Source organism: Phoca vitulina, unplaced genomic scaffold (assembly GCF_004348235.1).
Source record: "Phoca vitulina isolate PV1807 unplaced genomic scaffold, GSC_HSeal_1.0 scaffold60, whole genome shotgun sequence".
Lineage (NCBI taxonomy): Eukaryota > Metazoa > Chordata > Mammalia > Carnivora > Phocidae > Phoca > Phoca vitulina.
In genome coordinates this window covers 5,602,121-5,618,958 of record NW_022589763.1, presented here as the reverse complement: position 1 = coordinate 5,618,958, position 16,838 = coordinate 5,602,121, and the positions used below count along the sequence as shown (strand labels likewise).

Here is a 16,838-nt window from a genome sequence, read left to right as displayed (position 1 = left end):
AAGGGAGGGACAGAGGGACAGAGTGGAAGGGAGGGGCAGAGGGAGAGAGGGGAAGGGAGGGGCAGAGGGAGAGAGTGGACGGGAGGGGCAGAGGGAGAGTGGACGGGAGGGGCAGAGGGAGAGAGACTTCCAAGTAGACTCCATGCTGAGCACAGAGCCTGACACGGGCTTGATGTCACAACCCTGAGATCATGACCTGAGCTGAAATCAAGAGTTGGACCCCTAACCGACTGAGCCACCCAGGCGCCCCACACTTGAGCTTTTAAAAACTATGCATATTTTGAAAAGATGTTCAACGGAATGCATTCTATTTGAGCATTTAATTTGGTTTATGCTGTGAGAATTATCCTTAGCTGATGCCTCTGAGTAAGTTAACCTTGCTCGGTGTTCGAGTTTAAAACAAAGGAAAGCAACACAGAGTTCCACTTTGCCCCCCAAATAAAATTGTTAGCAGCTTCCTGCAAGACGTGCAAGTGTTAAGGGGGATAAATGGCCCCCGAGCTGCAGGTTCCCTGCAACGCAAGCCGTAGCATCGTTGCGGAAAGTTTAAGAGGCTGATTCTCCACCGGTGTACAGCATGAAACGATTGCGTATCCGGACACTTGTTTTCCCTTTGATGCTCCCCCTGGCCTATTTGAAGGCCGATTTACAGCAGAGTTCAACTCTCCTCCCTCCCAAAGATGATATATTATTTTACCGCCCAAACTTCTGCTTCTCCTGACCCCTGCTATGGCATTTGGTTAGGGTAGGGCAGGAGAAAAGCTGCAGTTGTTTTCCACACGTACAGACGGAGATTAATCTGTGGCTCTCCGTCCTCTCTCTTTTCCCTGTGCATAAACTAAAGTGAATCACGTATCAGTTTGTTTCCAAACAAATTGGAAGATCTGATGATGGTGGGGACTTAATATTTCTATGAATTGCTTCATATTTGAAATATTGAAACTTCAGGGCTTTAGACATGGACTAATCCCACTATTCACAAATCAGTTTTTTAGCATTTTGAATACAGTGAGTCAATACCTTAGTAGTGTATGAACACAATTTCCATGGGTACTGATGACCTCTAGGAGAGATACTGACTGATGGTTAATTATTGACTCATTGGAACAGTATGTCTAGCTACATTTGCATAGCATTTAGACTCCTGACAGAAACGTTTTTACAGGAATAATGAAATGTCATGATTTGCTACTGCTGATTCTGATCATTGAGTTTTCTATCATTATGTTTTCCCATTTTTTTTAAATCATTGAGTTTCACCACAATACTTGTGATGCTTTAAAGACAATGCACCGATATTATCACATATTGTGGGATGATCACATTTTTGACAGAATAGTGTGGATTTCAGAGGACTCGTTTGTTCAAAAATAATTGAAAGAAGAAAAAGTCTAGTCATTTCCATAATAAAGAACACGCCGAGGAGACATGCGTTCTGCACATCTGGTTACACAACTAGGGTGCTGGGTGAGCTCCCAAGCACTGTGCAGAAGGCCTGGCAGTGGGGGCTTGGGGTCCCGGGGGCTGGGGGGGCCAAGCCCCATCTGCACACAATTACAGCCGAGTGCTGGAGTTACTTCCAATCAAGCGAGCCAGCTGACCCTAATGCAAAGCAGATGGACCATTTCTCAACATGCAAAGGGTAAGATTGTTGTACATAATAATCGACGAGATTGTTAAATGAAGAAATGCAAACTGACATGGCTCTGATGGTCATTATGTTCGATTAAGGCTCTAGGTAGGTGAAGGATATTCAAGATTAAAACCTTGCAGCAAGGGGATTCAGATGCTTGCTTTGCTGCTGATGAGTTCAGGTTGCTTCAGCGGCTGGAGTATTTACTGGAGGTGCATTTACGCTAGAGGATTATGCATAGGACAGCCAAGGAGAAACTTGCACTGGAAATCTCAGAGAACGGGCTTTATGAGTTTAAAGCACTAAGCTGCCATCTTCTCTTTACGGTGCACTAAGAAACCACGTGAATCACAAAATGTTCTCAGAGGCCACCCTCTCTTCACACACCCCCTCAGTAGAAAGTGTGTCTAGGACCCACCTGGAATGCAAACCAGATACAAACCAATCATTTTGTCGAGCTTTGGTAGCTTTTTTTTCTTGACCTAAGTCTTTAGAGAGCTAGTTCTGGATTAAAACTCATCAACACACTTTGGGATTTCCATCCTATCAGGAATTTTCAGGGATTGGTCTTTTTTTTTTTTTTTTTTAAACTGGGAAGGTTCTGTCAGTGCAATAAAACTATTCATTCCCTCTTGTAAACTTACTAATAGAGTTTTATTGTATTATTATTTAGTATTTGCTTTTTAAAAAATGTAAGGGTAAGTGAATACCTGTGTTAAGTTTTCTCCTTTCCCTAAGGTGAGTGCCCTCCAGCAGAGAGGGGTCGGCCATTGGTGCAAAGATTGGGTCACTGTTTCCGTATCCTCTTATTTCCGCAGATACGTTCTAGAGTGCGGAATGGGACAGTAGGTTGGCTGTTCTTCAGCAGACATTTCCTGAGCGCTTGCTCTTGCAGAATGTGCTCTCCTGGGCCACTGTGAGGTGTGGGAATGAAGGAGACCTGTTCCTTGAGGGCTAGGGTCCGTAGCTTCATGGGGAAGAGAGACATCATCCCAGGAGCTTCTGTAGTAAGAGGCAGTTCAACGCACATTTGGACAGTTACAGGCTGAGGTTTGAAGAGGGGGCAGAAGAATGCAAACTTTATTTCCAACTGGGAGGTTTAGGGTAAGTAGGTCTGAGCAGTGGCATTCACTCTGAGCCTGGAAGTATTCACGTATCCGTAGTCAGAAAGTAGGAGGAAAGACATTCCAGACTGAAAGTAGTAGTAGTAGGAAGTACCTGGCAGTGTGTTTCTAGGAAAGCTGGGTTTAAAAGCAGGTTGTGTGACCAATAAGTACCACGAGGTAAGTGGAAAGATCATAAATTTGGTCTGATGTGATGTGGAGGACGTGACATGTGTTAATTCCACAGAAAATGGGATGCAGTTGAATAGCTGGAGAAGGTGGAGGAGACCGTCTGTCCTCTACTTTAGGAAAATCATCATCACAAAATACCGTGAAGAGGGAATTAGAGAAAAGGGTGGGCTTGCGGGGACGTGGGATGGGAGGCTTCCTGAAATGACACTCTGCAGTCCAACAAAGAGATGTTGGTGGGTCCAAGAACAAGTGGAAAGGTCTCTTAGCTATCCAAAAGCATAGAGTGGTCATGAAGCTATCACTGGGGGAGGGGACACCCTCAGGAGGGACATTTGAGTCGGGACTTGTGTGGAGAAGTTCATTCGGTAGCGGGGCCTGCAGCGCAGACGGGGACTGGGCACAGATTTGTGAGTCCCTTGCTTAGCAGAAATACTCCAGGCACAAAAGTAAACGTGACTCCTAATGTAAGGTTGTGCACCGCGAAGAAAAGTTTACGACTTGAACTTAGAAAAAACCCTCATGCTGCGGCAGAAAGGGAGACCTGTTCCACACCAAGCAGGGACATCAAGGACATTTGAATCAGAGTCTTTCAGGATTGTGCAGAGCTGTGAAAACTGCCCCTTTTCTCTCCTTTTGAAAGTGGCTCTTCCTAATTCAAGATGTAGAAAGAAGCCGAAAACTCAGAGAGGAACCTGAGATCAGGTCATTGCTCCTGGCAACTTAATCTTCCCCAGACTCAATTACTTGATGTTCCCCATGTAGATAATTAACCCTTCACCCACAGCACAAACTCAGTGAGGACGTGTTCAGGCACCAATTTTATAGTAAAGGGCAACGTACAGAGTCAACCCATCAGCAAATCAAAGCAGAGACTGCAGTGGGATGGGGAATGCGTTTTCCAGAAAGTATTCTGTAGAACTCACTGACCTTTGACCAGATTTATTTGCTGCTCCTTTAAGACTGTGCAACTCCCTCCACCTAAATGTGTCAGGACTTGAGAATCCCCACCTCCTCTCCAAACAAGACTTAGCATGAATTAAGATCCGAGTGAAAATCAGAGTTGGTACTCGGTGACATCGCTAACATACATCAAATAGTACCAACATTTTGTATTTGCACATTTTTCAATGTCTTTTCTGCTTAAATGGAAGAAATGGAAAAAGAAGTAGAGCATTATCAAATACCATGTTCAAATGAGTTGTCAGGGCGTTGGGCAGATGCTCATTCTCAGGAGAAACTGATATTAATAGCAGCTGGTGTTCAAAGTTCTGATGGCATCGAACATCACGGTACCATGGACTCTACCTAATCCAGTTAGTTTTACATACATACGAGTATAGAACTTTGTTCTAAACTTCCCTTTCCTTAATGGCTATGATTTTGAACTCTGGTTCTTCAGTCTGTCAGTCGCCAGACCACTTGCATGCACCATAGGGGGGAAAAGAAATCAGAATGATTAACTACTTGAAAATGAGACACCTGTGAGGGACTTTTGAAGCAAGGCGGTCACTCGTGCCAAAACCAAACAGTATAAATTCATCATTTTCCAATTTTAAACCGTAGGTCTATAGGAGAGGGCCCTGCAATCAGTTGGGGAATGCAAAAGATCTATGCTTTGGAAATCATTCTTGTAAGGTCTGACCACATGAGAGCATTTAGCCTTATAATTTTTCCCTTAAAAGGCAAACTTTCGGAGGCGGGAGAGGCGAGCAAACTGGGGAAGCACGTTATAATGACCTTAGACTCTATCAGTAGAAACAGAGCGTGGTAAATGGGGACAGGGTCTTCAAAGCCTTCGTGACTGTGGCCTCATGTGAATTCCTTGTTAACCTCCAGTGATGTAACTCAGTAACTTTGTTTATTCCGAAGAACGCACATAAAAGAATTGCTCTCGAGATGACTGGGGAGAAAAAAATAGTTGTCCCGAAACAGGACCCGATGTAGAGCCTCTTTAAAAAATGGGAAGCTAGAAGAAAAGGAGGTGATGCTCTTGAAATGCGGCAGGCTGACCTCCGCATCAGAAGGTGTCAAACTTGAACCCTGCCGGGGAGGAACCACTTTTCTGGAGGGAAGTGAGGATCAGTGGTCATGACATGAGATGGGCCTTTTCTAAAGGTTTTCTTCCTCAGCTTGACCGGCCCTGGCGTCACCCGCCGATTGTTTTCATTGCCGTGCTCCTGTTTCAGGGGTCCCCCTGAAGCCCAGAAAAGAGTTACGGTTTACAGAACTGCAGTCTGGACAGCTGGAGATTAAGTGGTCCTCGAAATTCAATATTTCCATCGAGCCCGTGATCTACGTGGTACAAAGAAGATGGAATTATGGAATCCATCCTAGCGAAGACGATGCCACCCAGTGGCAGACGGTAGCCCAGGTAAGTGGTTCACGGACTCCCTCCCCTCCCCCTTGAGGTAACGTCTATCGCACTCCCACAGGTCGAAAATTAACTTGCTGTGCCTCAGCCGAAATAGCCTGACTACCCAAAGGACTTAGTCAGACGGGGGACATCATAGCCCACGCATCCACAGAAGACAGGATGAGCTCCGTAGGTACAACCCGGTACAACGAGCAGCTTGACTCTTGGATTCCTTTGCTCAAAATACATGTGCAAGGGAGATCATTTTCTGAGTGCTCACATTTATTTCCTCCAAGAAGTGTATTTCCTTGAGATAAACTTAAAACCGACCCGAGTAAGAGAAATGCAACAGCATTAGGACGAGTTCATGTGATATTGGATCATCTAAATGACTTCTAGTTTTCTTCTGCGTCGAAGCCTTCGTTCTGCACAAGGACTTGAGTAGCATGGAGTATGAGTCCTATCACCCAACTAGCTAGTGGGAGGGACCCAGCCAGTCCTCAGTCCTTGCTAAGTGTTTCCTGCGTCCCGGGCAGCTCACACGCGGACACCCCACCTGCATGGTAGCAGTCCTGGGGTTTATCTTAGCACTGCGGCTTCCTTTTCCGTCTTGCCGATGAGAAAAGCAAAATATTTTCTTTCTTTTTAAGAGCTGCTAAATGGACTACCAGCTGCAAGAAACCTACACGGTTTTAGAGAAAGAACAGATTCTCAGTGTGAAACTGCCTCCTGCCCTCAGCAACCACAGTGCCTTCTCCACATGGGTCTGTGGGCGGAAACCCTGACCTGGCGGGGATCGGGTCATTTGGCTCGAGAGATTCCCATTAGTCCTTTTCAGTAACTGCGAAATACATTTCAGTATTACAGGTGTTGGCAGGAGGAATTTGGTTCTTTTCTAGTAGTAGTATCTCAAAGAGGATAAACACTAAAATAATTTAGAGACCCCAAAAGAAAGGGGCAATTTGATGTACAAGAAACAAATGAGTGGCAAAACAAAACAAAACAAAACAAAAACCCAACCACTGGTCAAATAAATTTAGTGATTCTATTTCATACGTATTTTCTTAAAGTTCGCTTTAATAAAACCTAAAGATGTCTGGCATACAGCCTAAAAGTTTATTTGATTTATGTGGTATGCTTCCTTAATGGTATGATCTCACTTATAAATTTTCCGAATTATTTAAGATTTATGAAAGTAAATGACAATAAGAGCAGCTCTTATATCCCTTCTGTTTTGGAGAGAGGAAAGGCTTTTAATTATTTTTATTATTTTTCACTGGTTCATGCCTTCCTTTGTCTTCCTTCCACCTTCCTTTCTTTGTCTGCTAAATGCTGTGGGGATCATGGTGACTTCAGTTTTTTAACCTCAAGGGCACTAAGAGTAAATGTTGAAGTCCGTGAACTAGTCGCCTCACATTCCGCCAGACGAGGTAGAAAGCCCCCTTGAAGAGTTTAGAGCCTTCCCTTTTAGATATTGAAGCAAAGGTGACAGCCCCTCTCAAGAGGTTGCTTCAGCGTAGGGTTTGGGAGGGTTTGGGTTCCATTTCACTTGCCGGTGTTCATGCCCTGAGCATGGCTTTGCAACTCCAGCAGGAGTGGCAGCCAAACTAGGCATCTTCCCTGGTGTCCAGTTTTATTCCTGCGGACACTTTCTTGGACAGATGTCTACACACCTCACCTTGGAGGAACACGACTGGGTCCTTGCAGATCTTACCCGGTTTACTCAAATAAGGAAGAAAGGCTTGCATTGCAATGTTCTTCCAGAAGTTGTTAGTGCTCTTTAAAGCGCGTGGGTCCTCATACCGACTTCCAAGACCCTATTTGGCAAGCACGTTCGACAGGCATTTTCTTTCTGTAACTGGCAGATGATTTCATCTTCTTGCCTATCATGGAATGATCAGCTCACATATACATTCGCTCAGATGTGTAATTGAGTGATGAAACCCCTCGTGGGTTTAATGCTGCATTAAGTCATCCGACATAAGTAGCCCAGGCATGTTCCTAGCGTTGGCTCCAGAGATCTTTAACTCTTTGGGGTGCACTCCCTAGGAGTGGAATTAAACACCTGAAATGCCCTAGAAATTCCCTGACCCCCGACAGCTCTTCTCATAACTGAGCACGATCACTGCACTTACCCACAAGGGCGCAGGGAGGTCGGGGCGGCATCGTGCCGACTGACGAGGTGCTGTGCTTTTCAGACACACCCGACTGGCACGTCTGGGTAAAAGGGTTCTCTGTGCCCTGTGACATTTCTCCGCAGACCACAGATGAGCGGGTCCAGCTGACTGACGTACGACCCAGCAGGTGGTACCAGTTCCGAGTGGCGGCTGTCAACGTGCACGGGACCCGAGGCTTCACGGCGCCCAGCAAACACTTCCGCTCCTCCAAAGGTCGGTGTCGCGTTCCTGACCCCACGCTCACCTTCCTGCTGGGCGCCCCTGCGGTGCGGAGCCCTGGTGTCGCCCTGTCCGTATGTACGGTTGGTCAGCAGGTGGTTTGCCGTTCTTCGCCGACGGGACCGCGTGTGTGTGAGAGCAAGGTTCAGAACGTCACCGGCCTTTTACCTTCACAACATCGCACAAGATAACAGAATGGGGTTTGCTCAGCTCAGAAGGGGTGGTTTTCCGTTACCAACTTGTGTTCAGTCTTTGCCTCGAGATGTTCTGCCTTAGTCACCTTTCAGTTAATTTCTGGAGGGAAGAGTTTGGTTTGAGCTCCTGGAGACTGTGCAGCTTTTCTTGAAACGATGGTTATGTTGAGTGTGAATTAATCTCTTTTGCTTCATACCACCCAGAGTTTGAACCCCGGGTCCCCTGTGTCATTGCTCTTAATTCTGTTCGGTTCTTATCTCGTTGCTATTGGAAAGCCTCTGGCGTCCCGTGACTGCTAATGCTGTGACATCTCGGGTGAGTTTCGTGTGTGCTGGTGGAACTAGGGGGCGGACGTCCCTGGACTAAATACAAACAGTACATCCATGTGTATTTTCTCCAGGTGTGCTTAGTGGGCTGTGTGCCTTCTCTGTTCAGTCCACGTCTGCTGCGAGAGCCCATGTCACAGCTAGGGGCTGGGCAGCTCATGCGCGTACTCCCCGACGGTTCTCCTGGTACGGGGACGCTAATTTAGATTGATTTTAAACAAAATGCTTTGTGATGTTAACGAAGGATGTAAGATGGGTCCCATCAGTCCTATGTCTTTCATTATGGGAGTGTCTGAGCTGGCTGCCATGACTTCCCATTTCTGTTGCGTGATGGGGCAAATGTATGTGTTGATGCCAGTCTGTCCACTTCTCACTACGTCACATTGCAACCCCTTTGTCGATGTCATTGTTGGTCTCAGAAGTGGAAAGCTTGCAACCGAAATCATTTAATATTTGGATTCTGTTACACCTTACGTTGTACACTTTCAATTCTTTTTCTTAAAAAGACCTTTTAGGAAAGGAAAGGTGCCTTTTTTTTTTTTTTCCCTCCGTGGAGGCAAACACATGAACCAAATTTAAAAATGCAATCACAGACATCAAACCTTGTCTTGAGACTGTGTCTCCAATTGGTCTGATGATTTAGAGAGGCCAGGGAAATAAATCATTAACAGTGGGTTCAGAGGCAAGGATCCATAAGAGGCTTGAGAACTCTTCACCTTGGTTTCATGGTTCACGTGTGATGCAGGCACGATGTGGTGAAATGTGTTACCATCTGTTCGGTTGCCTGGTCTGGTGTTTTCAGGTCACGGCTGCAGAAACAGCAGACAGAAGCCGTTGCCAGCCCTTTGGAGACAGATGTGGAATACCTTTAGGGGTTGGGCGGGATCTGGGCAAAGCTCCACTGACAGTTCCCAGGGCCGGTCATGTGGCTGCCAACTGCCTGGGAGGCATCCATTCTGAGCAACGCGCAAGGCCTTGCTGTCCCGGGATGCCCCCAGGATATCTGAGCACCTGAATAGTCTACAACTAGAGCTGCACCCCTCAAATTTAAATGGGCTTTTGCTGAATGAGAATGCACCGTGTTGGGGAAGCATAGCATTCACCATTACGCTGTTGTTCTATTTCCTGATTTTCCAAACACACCCAACACCGAGCATTCCAGACTCTAGTCCTTGCAGGTCTTGCAAACCAAAAATGTCTGCATGGAATACACAGTAGATTCTACTCTTTTTCCAGTGAAGATGCATCACGGAATTATGGAAATGGAATAGATCCGCTAAATGGCTGGCAACATCTCCTCTAGGATTTGTCTAAAGGAAGCCTGACCATTGACGAGATGGCACCACATCGTTCCTCACCTTATTCAGATCTCATCAAATGGAGAAATGGGCCTTAATGGGAAAACGGTGTTTAACAACCTTACTGAAATACAATTATCATACCATTAAATTCATTCCTCTTACGTGTACAGTCCAGTTATTTGTGCTATTCACGGACTTGTGCATCGCCATCGTCCACTTGTAGAATCCACCAAGAGTCTTCAATGCCTTCCTTGGGGAAACTTTAAAGTAGAGACAAAGTTAGTTTTGAGTCTTCACCTTCTCATCACTCATGTTTCATTCCCTTTTGTATTAAATATTTGTTAAGCTCCTATGTGTGTCAGGCACTAGTCTAGGCATGGGCGATAATAAATGAATGAAAGGACAAAAATGTCTGCTTTTGTGGACACACACTTATGCCAATTGTGGGTATGAGGAAGCAGTCAACAAGATAAGTAAAATACTGTTGTACAGTAGGGTAGGTAGTGACAATTGATGATAAAAATAAAGATTAGAACAGAGGAGATGTTGGGGGGGTATTTTGTTGTTAGTTTTAGGGAGGGTAGACCAAGGTTTTGCTGAGAAAGAGAGGTTTGTCTAAAGGAGGTGAAAGAGTCAGCCTTGTACCAATTTGAAAGGAGAGCATTCCAGTTCCTGGAAGCAGTTGGTGCAAAGGTCCTGAGGCAGGAGTGAGCTTGCCGTGTTCGTGGAACAGCACAGGAGCCCGAGGGTTGAGCTGTGGAATAGGGCAGGGGAGCTGGAGATGAAGCCTGAGAGGAAGGAGGGAGGTGGGGCGATGGAACCATTCTAAAAGTGGGTGATGTGGGTTGCCCAACTCAGAAAAGTCTAAAAGTCATTGCACTGTTCATGTAATGTGAGTGAGTTTTATGGAATGGAAGTTAAGTTCCAATAAAGTCATTTAAACAGTTTTTCCCCAGTAAGCCCCCTTTCTCCTCTTGAAGAGATTGACTAAATGGGGAAAGATATGGTGCCATCTTGCAAATGGTTACGTATCCTTTAGACAAGTCCTGCAGGAAATCTTCGACCGTCTGGCGGAATTACGACACTCCCATCATTCCACCATGCATGTTCGCTGAACCCACAGTAGAAGCTCTTACGAATTCTGCACCAGCACTTGCGGTTTGCTAGGGTGCCAGACCTATAGTCTAGAATGGTCCTCACAGTGAGATGTACGGAAGTATCGGTACGGGGCGTATTTGTAAAACCGGGAATTAGAACATTGCACCAGAGGCTGCCCTGTTTCCAAAAATGGTGCATTTTCATTTAGTAAAAGCCCATTTATTCCTGCTGTGCCCCAGAACTGAAACTGTACTGTTGTAAGTCCTCTAGTGCTTTAAAATGGCTTTGAGAAAGATTGATTGCTTCTCAAATAATAGTCTGTGCAAAGGGTAAGTGTATTTGAGTTGGGTGGAGGGCCAGCCTTGGTAATTTAAGTCTGGGTCAAGGGAAAAGGGAAGGGATTTTTTTTTTTTCATCTACAATAAACACTTACGAAAATAAAAGGAAAATTAAACAGAGAAAGAAAAAAAAACTTGATAAAATGGGTTTCATTTCGTTTATGCTCTCTGCCTGGTATTCATTGGCCATAATCCTGATTTTCATGGAAAAGCCAAAATTCTTGTCATTCTCTTCTTAATGGTTCTGTTTAAATACAAAATTAGTCTGTGGTTTGCCAGAATGGATTGGCTATTAACTAAGTTAATTTCCTTTGAAGTCGTGTATTTTCCCATAACTTCATCCTCACCCCTTAGAATGCTGATTTTTACAGAAAATTTAGAGTTGTACATGGATTGGTAACTCAGTTTCATGTTTTCCTCCTCCCGGTGAATACCATTTTTGTTGTCAGCCCCCAGAAGACATGCATGATTATAAATTGGCGACAATCAGCCATTCCTGCTGGCAGCAGAAAGCCCAGAATAGAGGCTGGGATAATTTCTGTATTTACTTATTTAAATTTTCTACTACCTTTCCCTAGTACTTAAGAAGGAAAATTGTCTTCAACGTTAAAAATTCAAATTACAAGTAAGTCAGTATCCTAATGTCTCTTTCTGGTTTTTGTCTCTTTCTGTGGAAACTAGAAATGGTAATGCTTCTCCACGGAGAATTTCCTTCCTAGGTTAGGATGAAGCGCCTTTCTAGCTACCAAGCTGCCAGATCGTAGGGTCCACTGAAACTCTTCCGTGCTATTGCCCTGGAACAGAGCGAAGGAGGCCTGGTGCGTAGGAACACGAGGGTCGCTATGCCCGTCTGTGCACGTGAGCCTGACCCATGCACTTTTCCTGCAGCGATGGGGCTTCTCCAGAGGCCCGTGCAGGTGAAAGCTTAGAGTGGAGGTGGCTTATTTCGGAGGAAATCCAGGAAACCGGGTAGGTGGGAGGTGAAGGAAGACGGGGAACAGAAGGAAGAGGATGAAAAGGTGTGTTGTCATATTGGCAGCCACTGTGGGCGACCAGAACTCCTTCCCGTGGGGACTCGGGCAGCGGATGCAGCCTGTCTCCCGGCACATCTGTCCTGCAGGTGGGCAGAGCCTGCTCGGGGCCCGGGGCGAAGGCGCATTTACAAGCTGAGCTGTGTGTGTCCTGAAACAGTACAGGGCAGGGGCGAAGATTTGGGCCCCTGGGGGGGTCTGCAGTGGTTTTACTCCACACCCACAGCATTCCTGTTAGGACATTTTCAGTCGTGGGTTAAAATCCATGTATGAACAGTTCCGTGAAAGGAATGCCCGCATCACTAGAGTCCCAGGCTGCTTCCCGTGTCGGACGGCGGTGGTCCATGCAGACACGCAGCCTTTCTAGCCTCTCTTGTGGCCTCTCCCCTGCTCCCACCCTGTCCCAGAAGCTACCAAGCTTCCTGTGACGTCTGTAGGATTTCGAACGAGCAGAGCCCCCAGACATGCGAGTGAACCACCCAGAGGGACAGTCGTACCTACACAAAACGTACTTTTTGGCTTCCAGTGCACATTTGCTTCTCTTTTTCAGCAGATCGGTGTTTCACCTTTCCTTGATCATGTCGATAATTATCAGCAAAAAATGTGTATGTGTTGAGTGTGCAGCATTGGAAATATATATTGCTAAGTCCTCGTACCTGAGCCAAAATACTGTACGAGACTGCCGAATTTGGGAAAGAGTGCATCTGCCTTTCGGCATGACTTCTGGGTGTCAACATGAGTAGTGACAGAAGGAAGACTTCCAATTTTCTAGGTGGTACAAAGCAAAATCTGATTTTTTTGTGGGTTTTTTTTTTTTTTTTTTTTCATGTTGCCAAAAGCAGGCCAACATTTGTTTGGATGTTTGGGATTAGTCAGTATCCGTTTAGCATTCTGAAATAGCAAATGTTAAAGGGAAACATAGAAGGAAAAATGTTAAAATCCACCTTCTGTTGTCATTCAGCTAATACATCCACCATCTTTGAGTTACGATACTCACTTCCCTCCAAATTCAAGGTTTCTCCTCCACCTTCCTTCTCCGCTTTCCCACATGTACAGGATACATTACCAAGGAAAAGCCGCAGAAAGCATTGTTTTCGGAGCGCAGAGGTAGCGCGCTGGCTGTTATTCCGTGCATACGTTACGGAGTGTTGGTGAGCCGAGAACAGGCGGCACTGGGGGTCGTGACGCTCCCTGATGCTCCGTGCGGACCCTCGAGACTCTTTACGCCTCTGCACAGCTCCTCCGCGAGCGCCCTTTGCAATGGGCGAGACTCCCGGGTGCCTGTGTCTTGAAACCATCGAGTAGTTGGAAACCCGCCTGCAGTGTAGCTTCTGCAGCTTTCCAAAGGCTTATGAGTTGTGTGTCTAGATACTGCAGGGTGATTCCTGTTTTTTTAATGAGGGAAGGAAAATGGTCCCAACTGCTGAGTCTGGATGGGAAAAGAAAAGCTAAATTTTAGAACCAACCTTCTAATTCGGTTGCAGAATGTGTGAGTAGTCCTACCATTGCTTTAAAAATGTAACTCCACTCGATCACGATGACGTACCTTGAGAGAGAGATTCCTGTAATGCGTTTCAGTGGGAGGTTTGATCTCTGGATACCATATGAGGAAATCAAGGAAGTAATAAAATTAACATTCATTTTCTTAGAACATATGTTGTTCCTCTCTATGCACATGTCTGAATATATTTGTGTGTACGTATATGGTTATTTATTTATCATCTCTTTCTTGCTGTTTGCATACTACCGTTCACTTGTGGCATTGTCCACCAAAACTTAAAGAAAGAATGAAACCTTCACCTCCCGAGAGGAAACCCAGATGTTCCGTCTTCCATGGCTGGAAACACCACATAGGATTGTTAGTAAAGGGAACTATTCTTGTCCAACTCTAACACTGGATGTTCATGCTAAATGATTGATATAGCTCGCACTGGAAATTGTAGATAAGCAGAAAAAAGCTAGCACAGCCTTCCTAGGTCAGTTATCTTTGGAAGCATGCTTCCTTTCTGCTTCCTGAGATGTGTTTCTGCAGATAATTGGGGAGATCCCACAGAGGGAGTGCAAAGCAGCGGAAGGGAAATCGAGGTGGGGGAGAAGTGTTCGGACTTAAGCTGCAGAGGGAGGGCTTGGAGAGCATTGCTCTTGTGATGACTCTGACCCCCACCCCCCACTCTACGCTCTAGAACATAAATCTCCCACGTTCAATTTCCTCACCTGCAGAATGGGAACCAAAGTCCAACATTTACTCAACAAAATGCAGCCATATGTTTATAACATTAGAGCTGGTGCTCATGTCAAGTTTCAAGAGCTAATGCTATCACTGCTTTTGAAAGACTAGCTCAGGGATTGGCAGTCTGTGACCTGCGGTCCAAATTTGCCTTGCTGCTTGCTTTTACAGATAAAGTTTTATTGGCACACGGCTCATTTGTTGACATCGTTTCCATGGCTGCTTTTGAGCTACAGTAGCAAAGTTAGGCAGTTGCCACAGAGACCGTGTGGTCTGCAGATCCTGAAGTTAAGTTTATTCAGCCCCCTGACCAAAAGAGTTTGTCAGTCCCTGCACTAAACTATTACGACCGACACTTTGCCCGCGAAAGGGCTTCCTGTATTTTCTTTCTGCCGGCACAGCGGCCCATGGTCATGATGGTGACGTATAACACAGGTAGAGGTGTGGCCTGTGTAGGTGTGTATTTTAGACCCTCAACTTCCTCTTTCTGCCCTCCTTTTCAGTCTCCTGACTGCTGCCACCCATTACTTGAATGACCTTGGACAAGTCACTTTCCCTCTGTAACCTGAAGACCTTCACCAGTTTCTAAAAAAACGTGCCAAGTAAATAAATTGCAGAATCCCTTAGGGCTTTATTAAAATGTAGAGTCTTTATATGTATATTTTTTTCACATGCAGACTTCCAAGTAGACCTTTCAAAATTTGAATGCAATTAAGACATCATGCCAACCGAAAGAAAAGCTTCTGTGATTCAGCAAAGGGAATATATTTTCCTTCCTAATGTAGGGAGCCATCACACAAGGCAGGGAATGGCTTGACTATGGGAATTTTTGGACTGCAAATGAAATCCTTCAGGTTAGAGAAATGGGATGGGCTGCCTCTCACCTGACATCTACAGTAAATAAATGGACAAATGAATATTTGGTTTACAGAGAATCAGGGCAGTAACCAGACAATCTCTGCAACTGCCTTTTGCTTCATAATTGAACTGTGATTATTTTAGGGGTGTCTCATCTTGCTAATGGAAGTCTACCATCTTGATAGTGTAAATTGTTGGAAAGGGCTTTACGTTTCAGATAATGTCAAGCAAATACAAATTCACATGTTGGAAAGCATGATTTCCTCATAGGTCATTGTCAGGAATTATGTTGTTGCATGTTTCATGTTTCATCAACGAGATGACGTTGTTCTGGGTCATTATGATCACATCCAAGGCGTGATCAAGTTTTCCAGGGCAGTAAGTAAGTACGTAGTGAATGGAGTAGATGAGGCCACGGGCGAAATACCCAATATTACACTTGGATTTCTTGAGAAGAGGAGATGATTTTGAGCTCTTCCTGTGCACCTAGAATAAGTGGAGAATTCACATCACTACTTATTTTCGGCATACAGACATTCAGGTGCATCACTGAAGACATGTACTGCTACGATCATCTTTACATATTGAGATTGTTTTCCTTGTCTTGAAGTGGTGATTAGCTTGCAAACTAGTTTCCCTCTCGGAAAAGTTTGTAGCTCCTTTTTGTAGGTAACAGTTGGAGTCCTACCGCAGAGGAAGGGGGATTGCTCAGAGTCTCTTATTTCAAGCCAGAAAGAGCCTCCCCTTTGATTTTGTAGTTCACTTTACGGTCTTGTTAGGATTCACCCATTCCGGTTGAGGGGTTTAAACCTGGCACTGAAATACCACCTTACAAATTAAAGCCAACAGTTAGGAAATGTGTTTGTTATCCATTCATCTACTCATTTAGCGACGATTTCCCAAGTGCCTACTACCTGCTAGGCCCTCTTCTCAATGCCAGGAATACAGAAGGGAACAAAACAGATAAAAAAGATCCTCCCCTCATGGGGCTTTCATTATCCTATGTGGAGGCAGACAGCAAATAAAGTGCATAATAAGTCAGTTGGTAATATGGGCTGTGGGAGAACAAGAAAGCAGGAGGAGGTCACGGTGAAAGCTTTCTCGGTGGCAGGAGGAAAGAGCAGCTAGCTCTGTTGAACACGGTGGCTTCTGGTAGACCCGCAGTGGGTGAGGAGCCCGCCGTGGGGAGACATGGGGGAAGGCATATAGGCAAAGCCCGGGGGAAAGCCTCAGCCTCATGGTTGTCCTCTCTGAGAAATCGCATGGGAGCCATGTGGCTAGAGCAGAGGGGTCTGGTGGGGCTGGGGAAGGATGATGGTGGTGCCTCGGTGCAGGCCGTCCACTCTGGATGTATTTTGAAGTCAGTGCTACCAGGTGTTGCTGAAGGGACATGAGAGCACAAGAAGTGTGTGACCTCAGGGTTTTCAGCCTGGTTAGGCGGAAGGAAGGGGTTTCCATTTACTGAAATGGTGGCCCGTGTGGTGGGCTGACAACGATGATGATTTGAGTGTTGGACACATTATTTTCGAGTTGGCTCTGAGACCTCCACGTGGAGCTGACAGGAGAACCATCGAATATTGGACTCTCCGTTTGGGGCAAAATCTCTCTTGGAGACATAACATCTGAGAGTCAGCGGCACAAAGACTTTAGGTAAAGCTGGGACTGGACCAGATCCCTAGAAAGTGCGAGTGCACGAGAGAGAAGAGGGAGGTCCCCGAGTTCAGGGGCTGTGTGCTGTCCTGTTTAGAGATGGTGGCATGGGGACAAACCAGATCCCTAGAAAGTGC

At 45.6% G+C, this 16,838-nt stretch overlaps 1 protein-coding gene across 5 annotated transcripts in view; it reads left to right on the top strand.

The window, feature by feature from the left end:
• Nucleotides 1-16,838, top strand: part of ANOS1 (anosmin 1) — a 696,329-nt gene that overhangs the window by 628,584 nt on the left and 50,907 nt on the right. For all 5 annotated transcript variants that reach the window (XM_032391219.1, XM_032391217.1, XM_032391218.1 and 2 more), the window contains 2 exons: nt 5,115-5,299; nt 7,542-7,671. In XM_032391219.1, the coding sequence (XP_032247110.1) occupies nt 5,115-5,299; nt 7,542-7,671 (315 nt within the window). The remainder of the gene's footprint in view (nt 1-5,114; nt 5,300-7,541; nt 7,672-16,838) is intronic.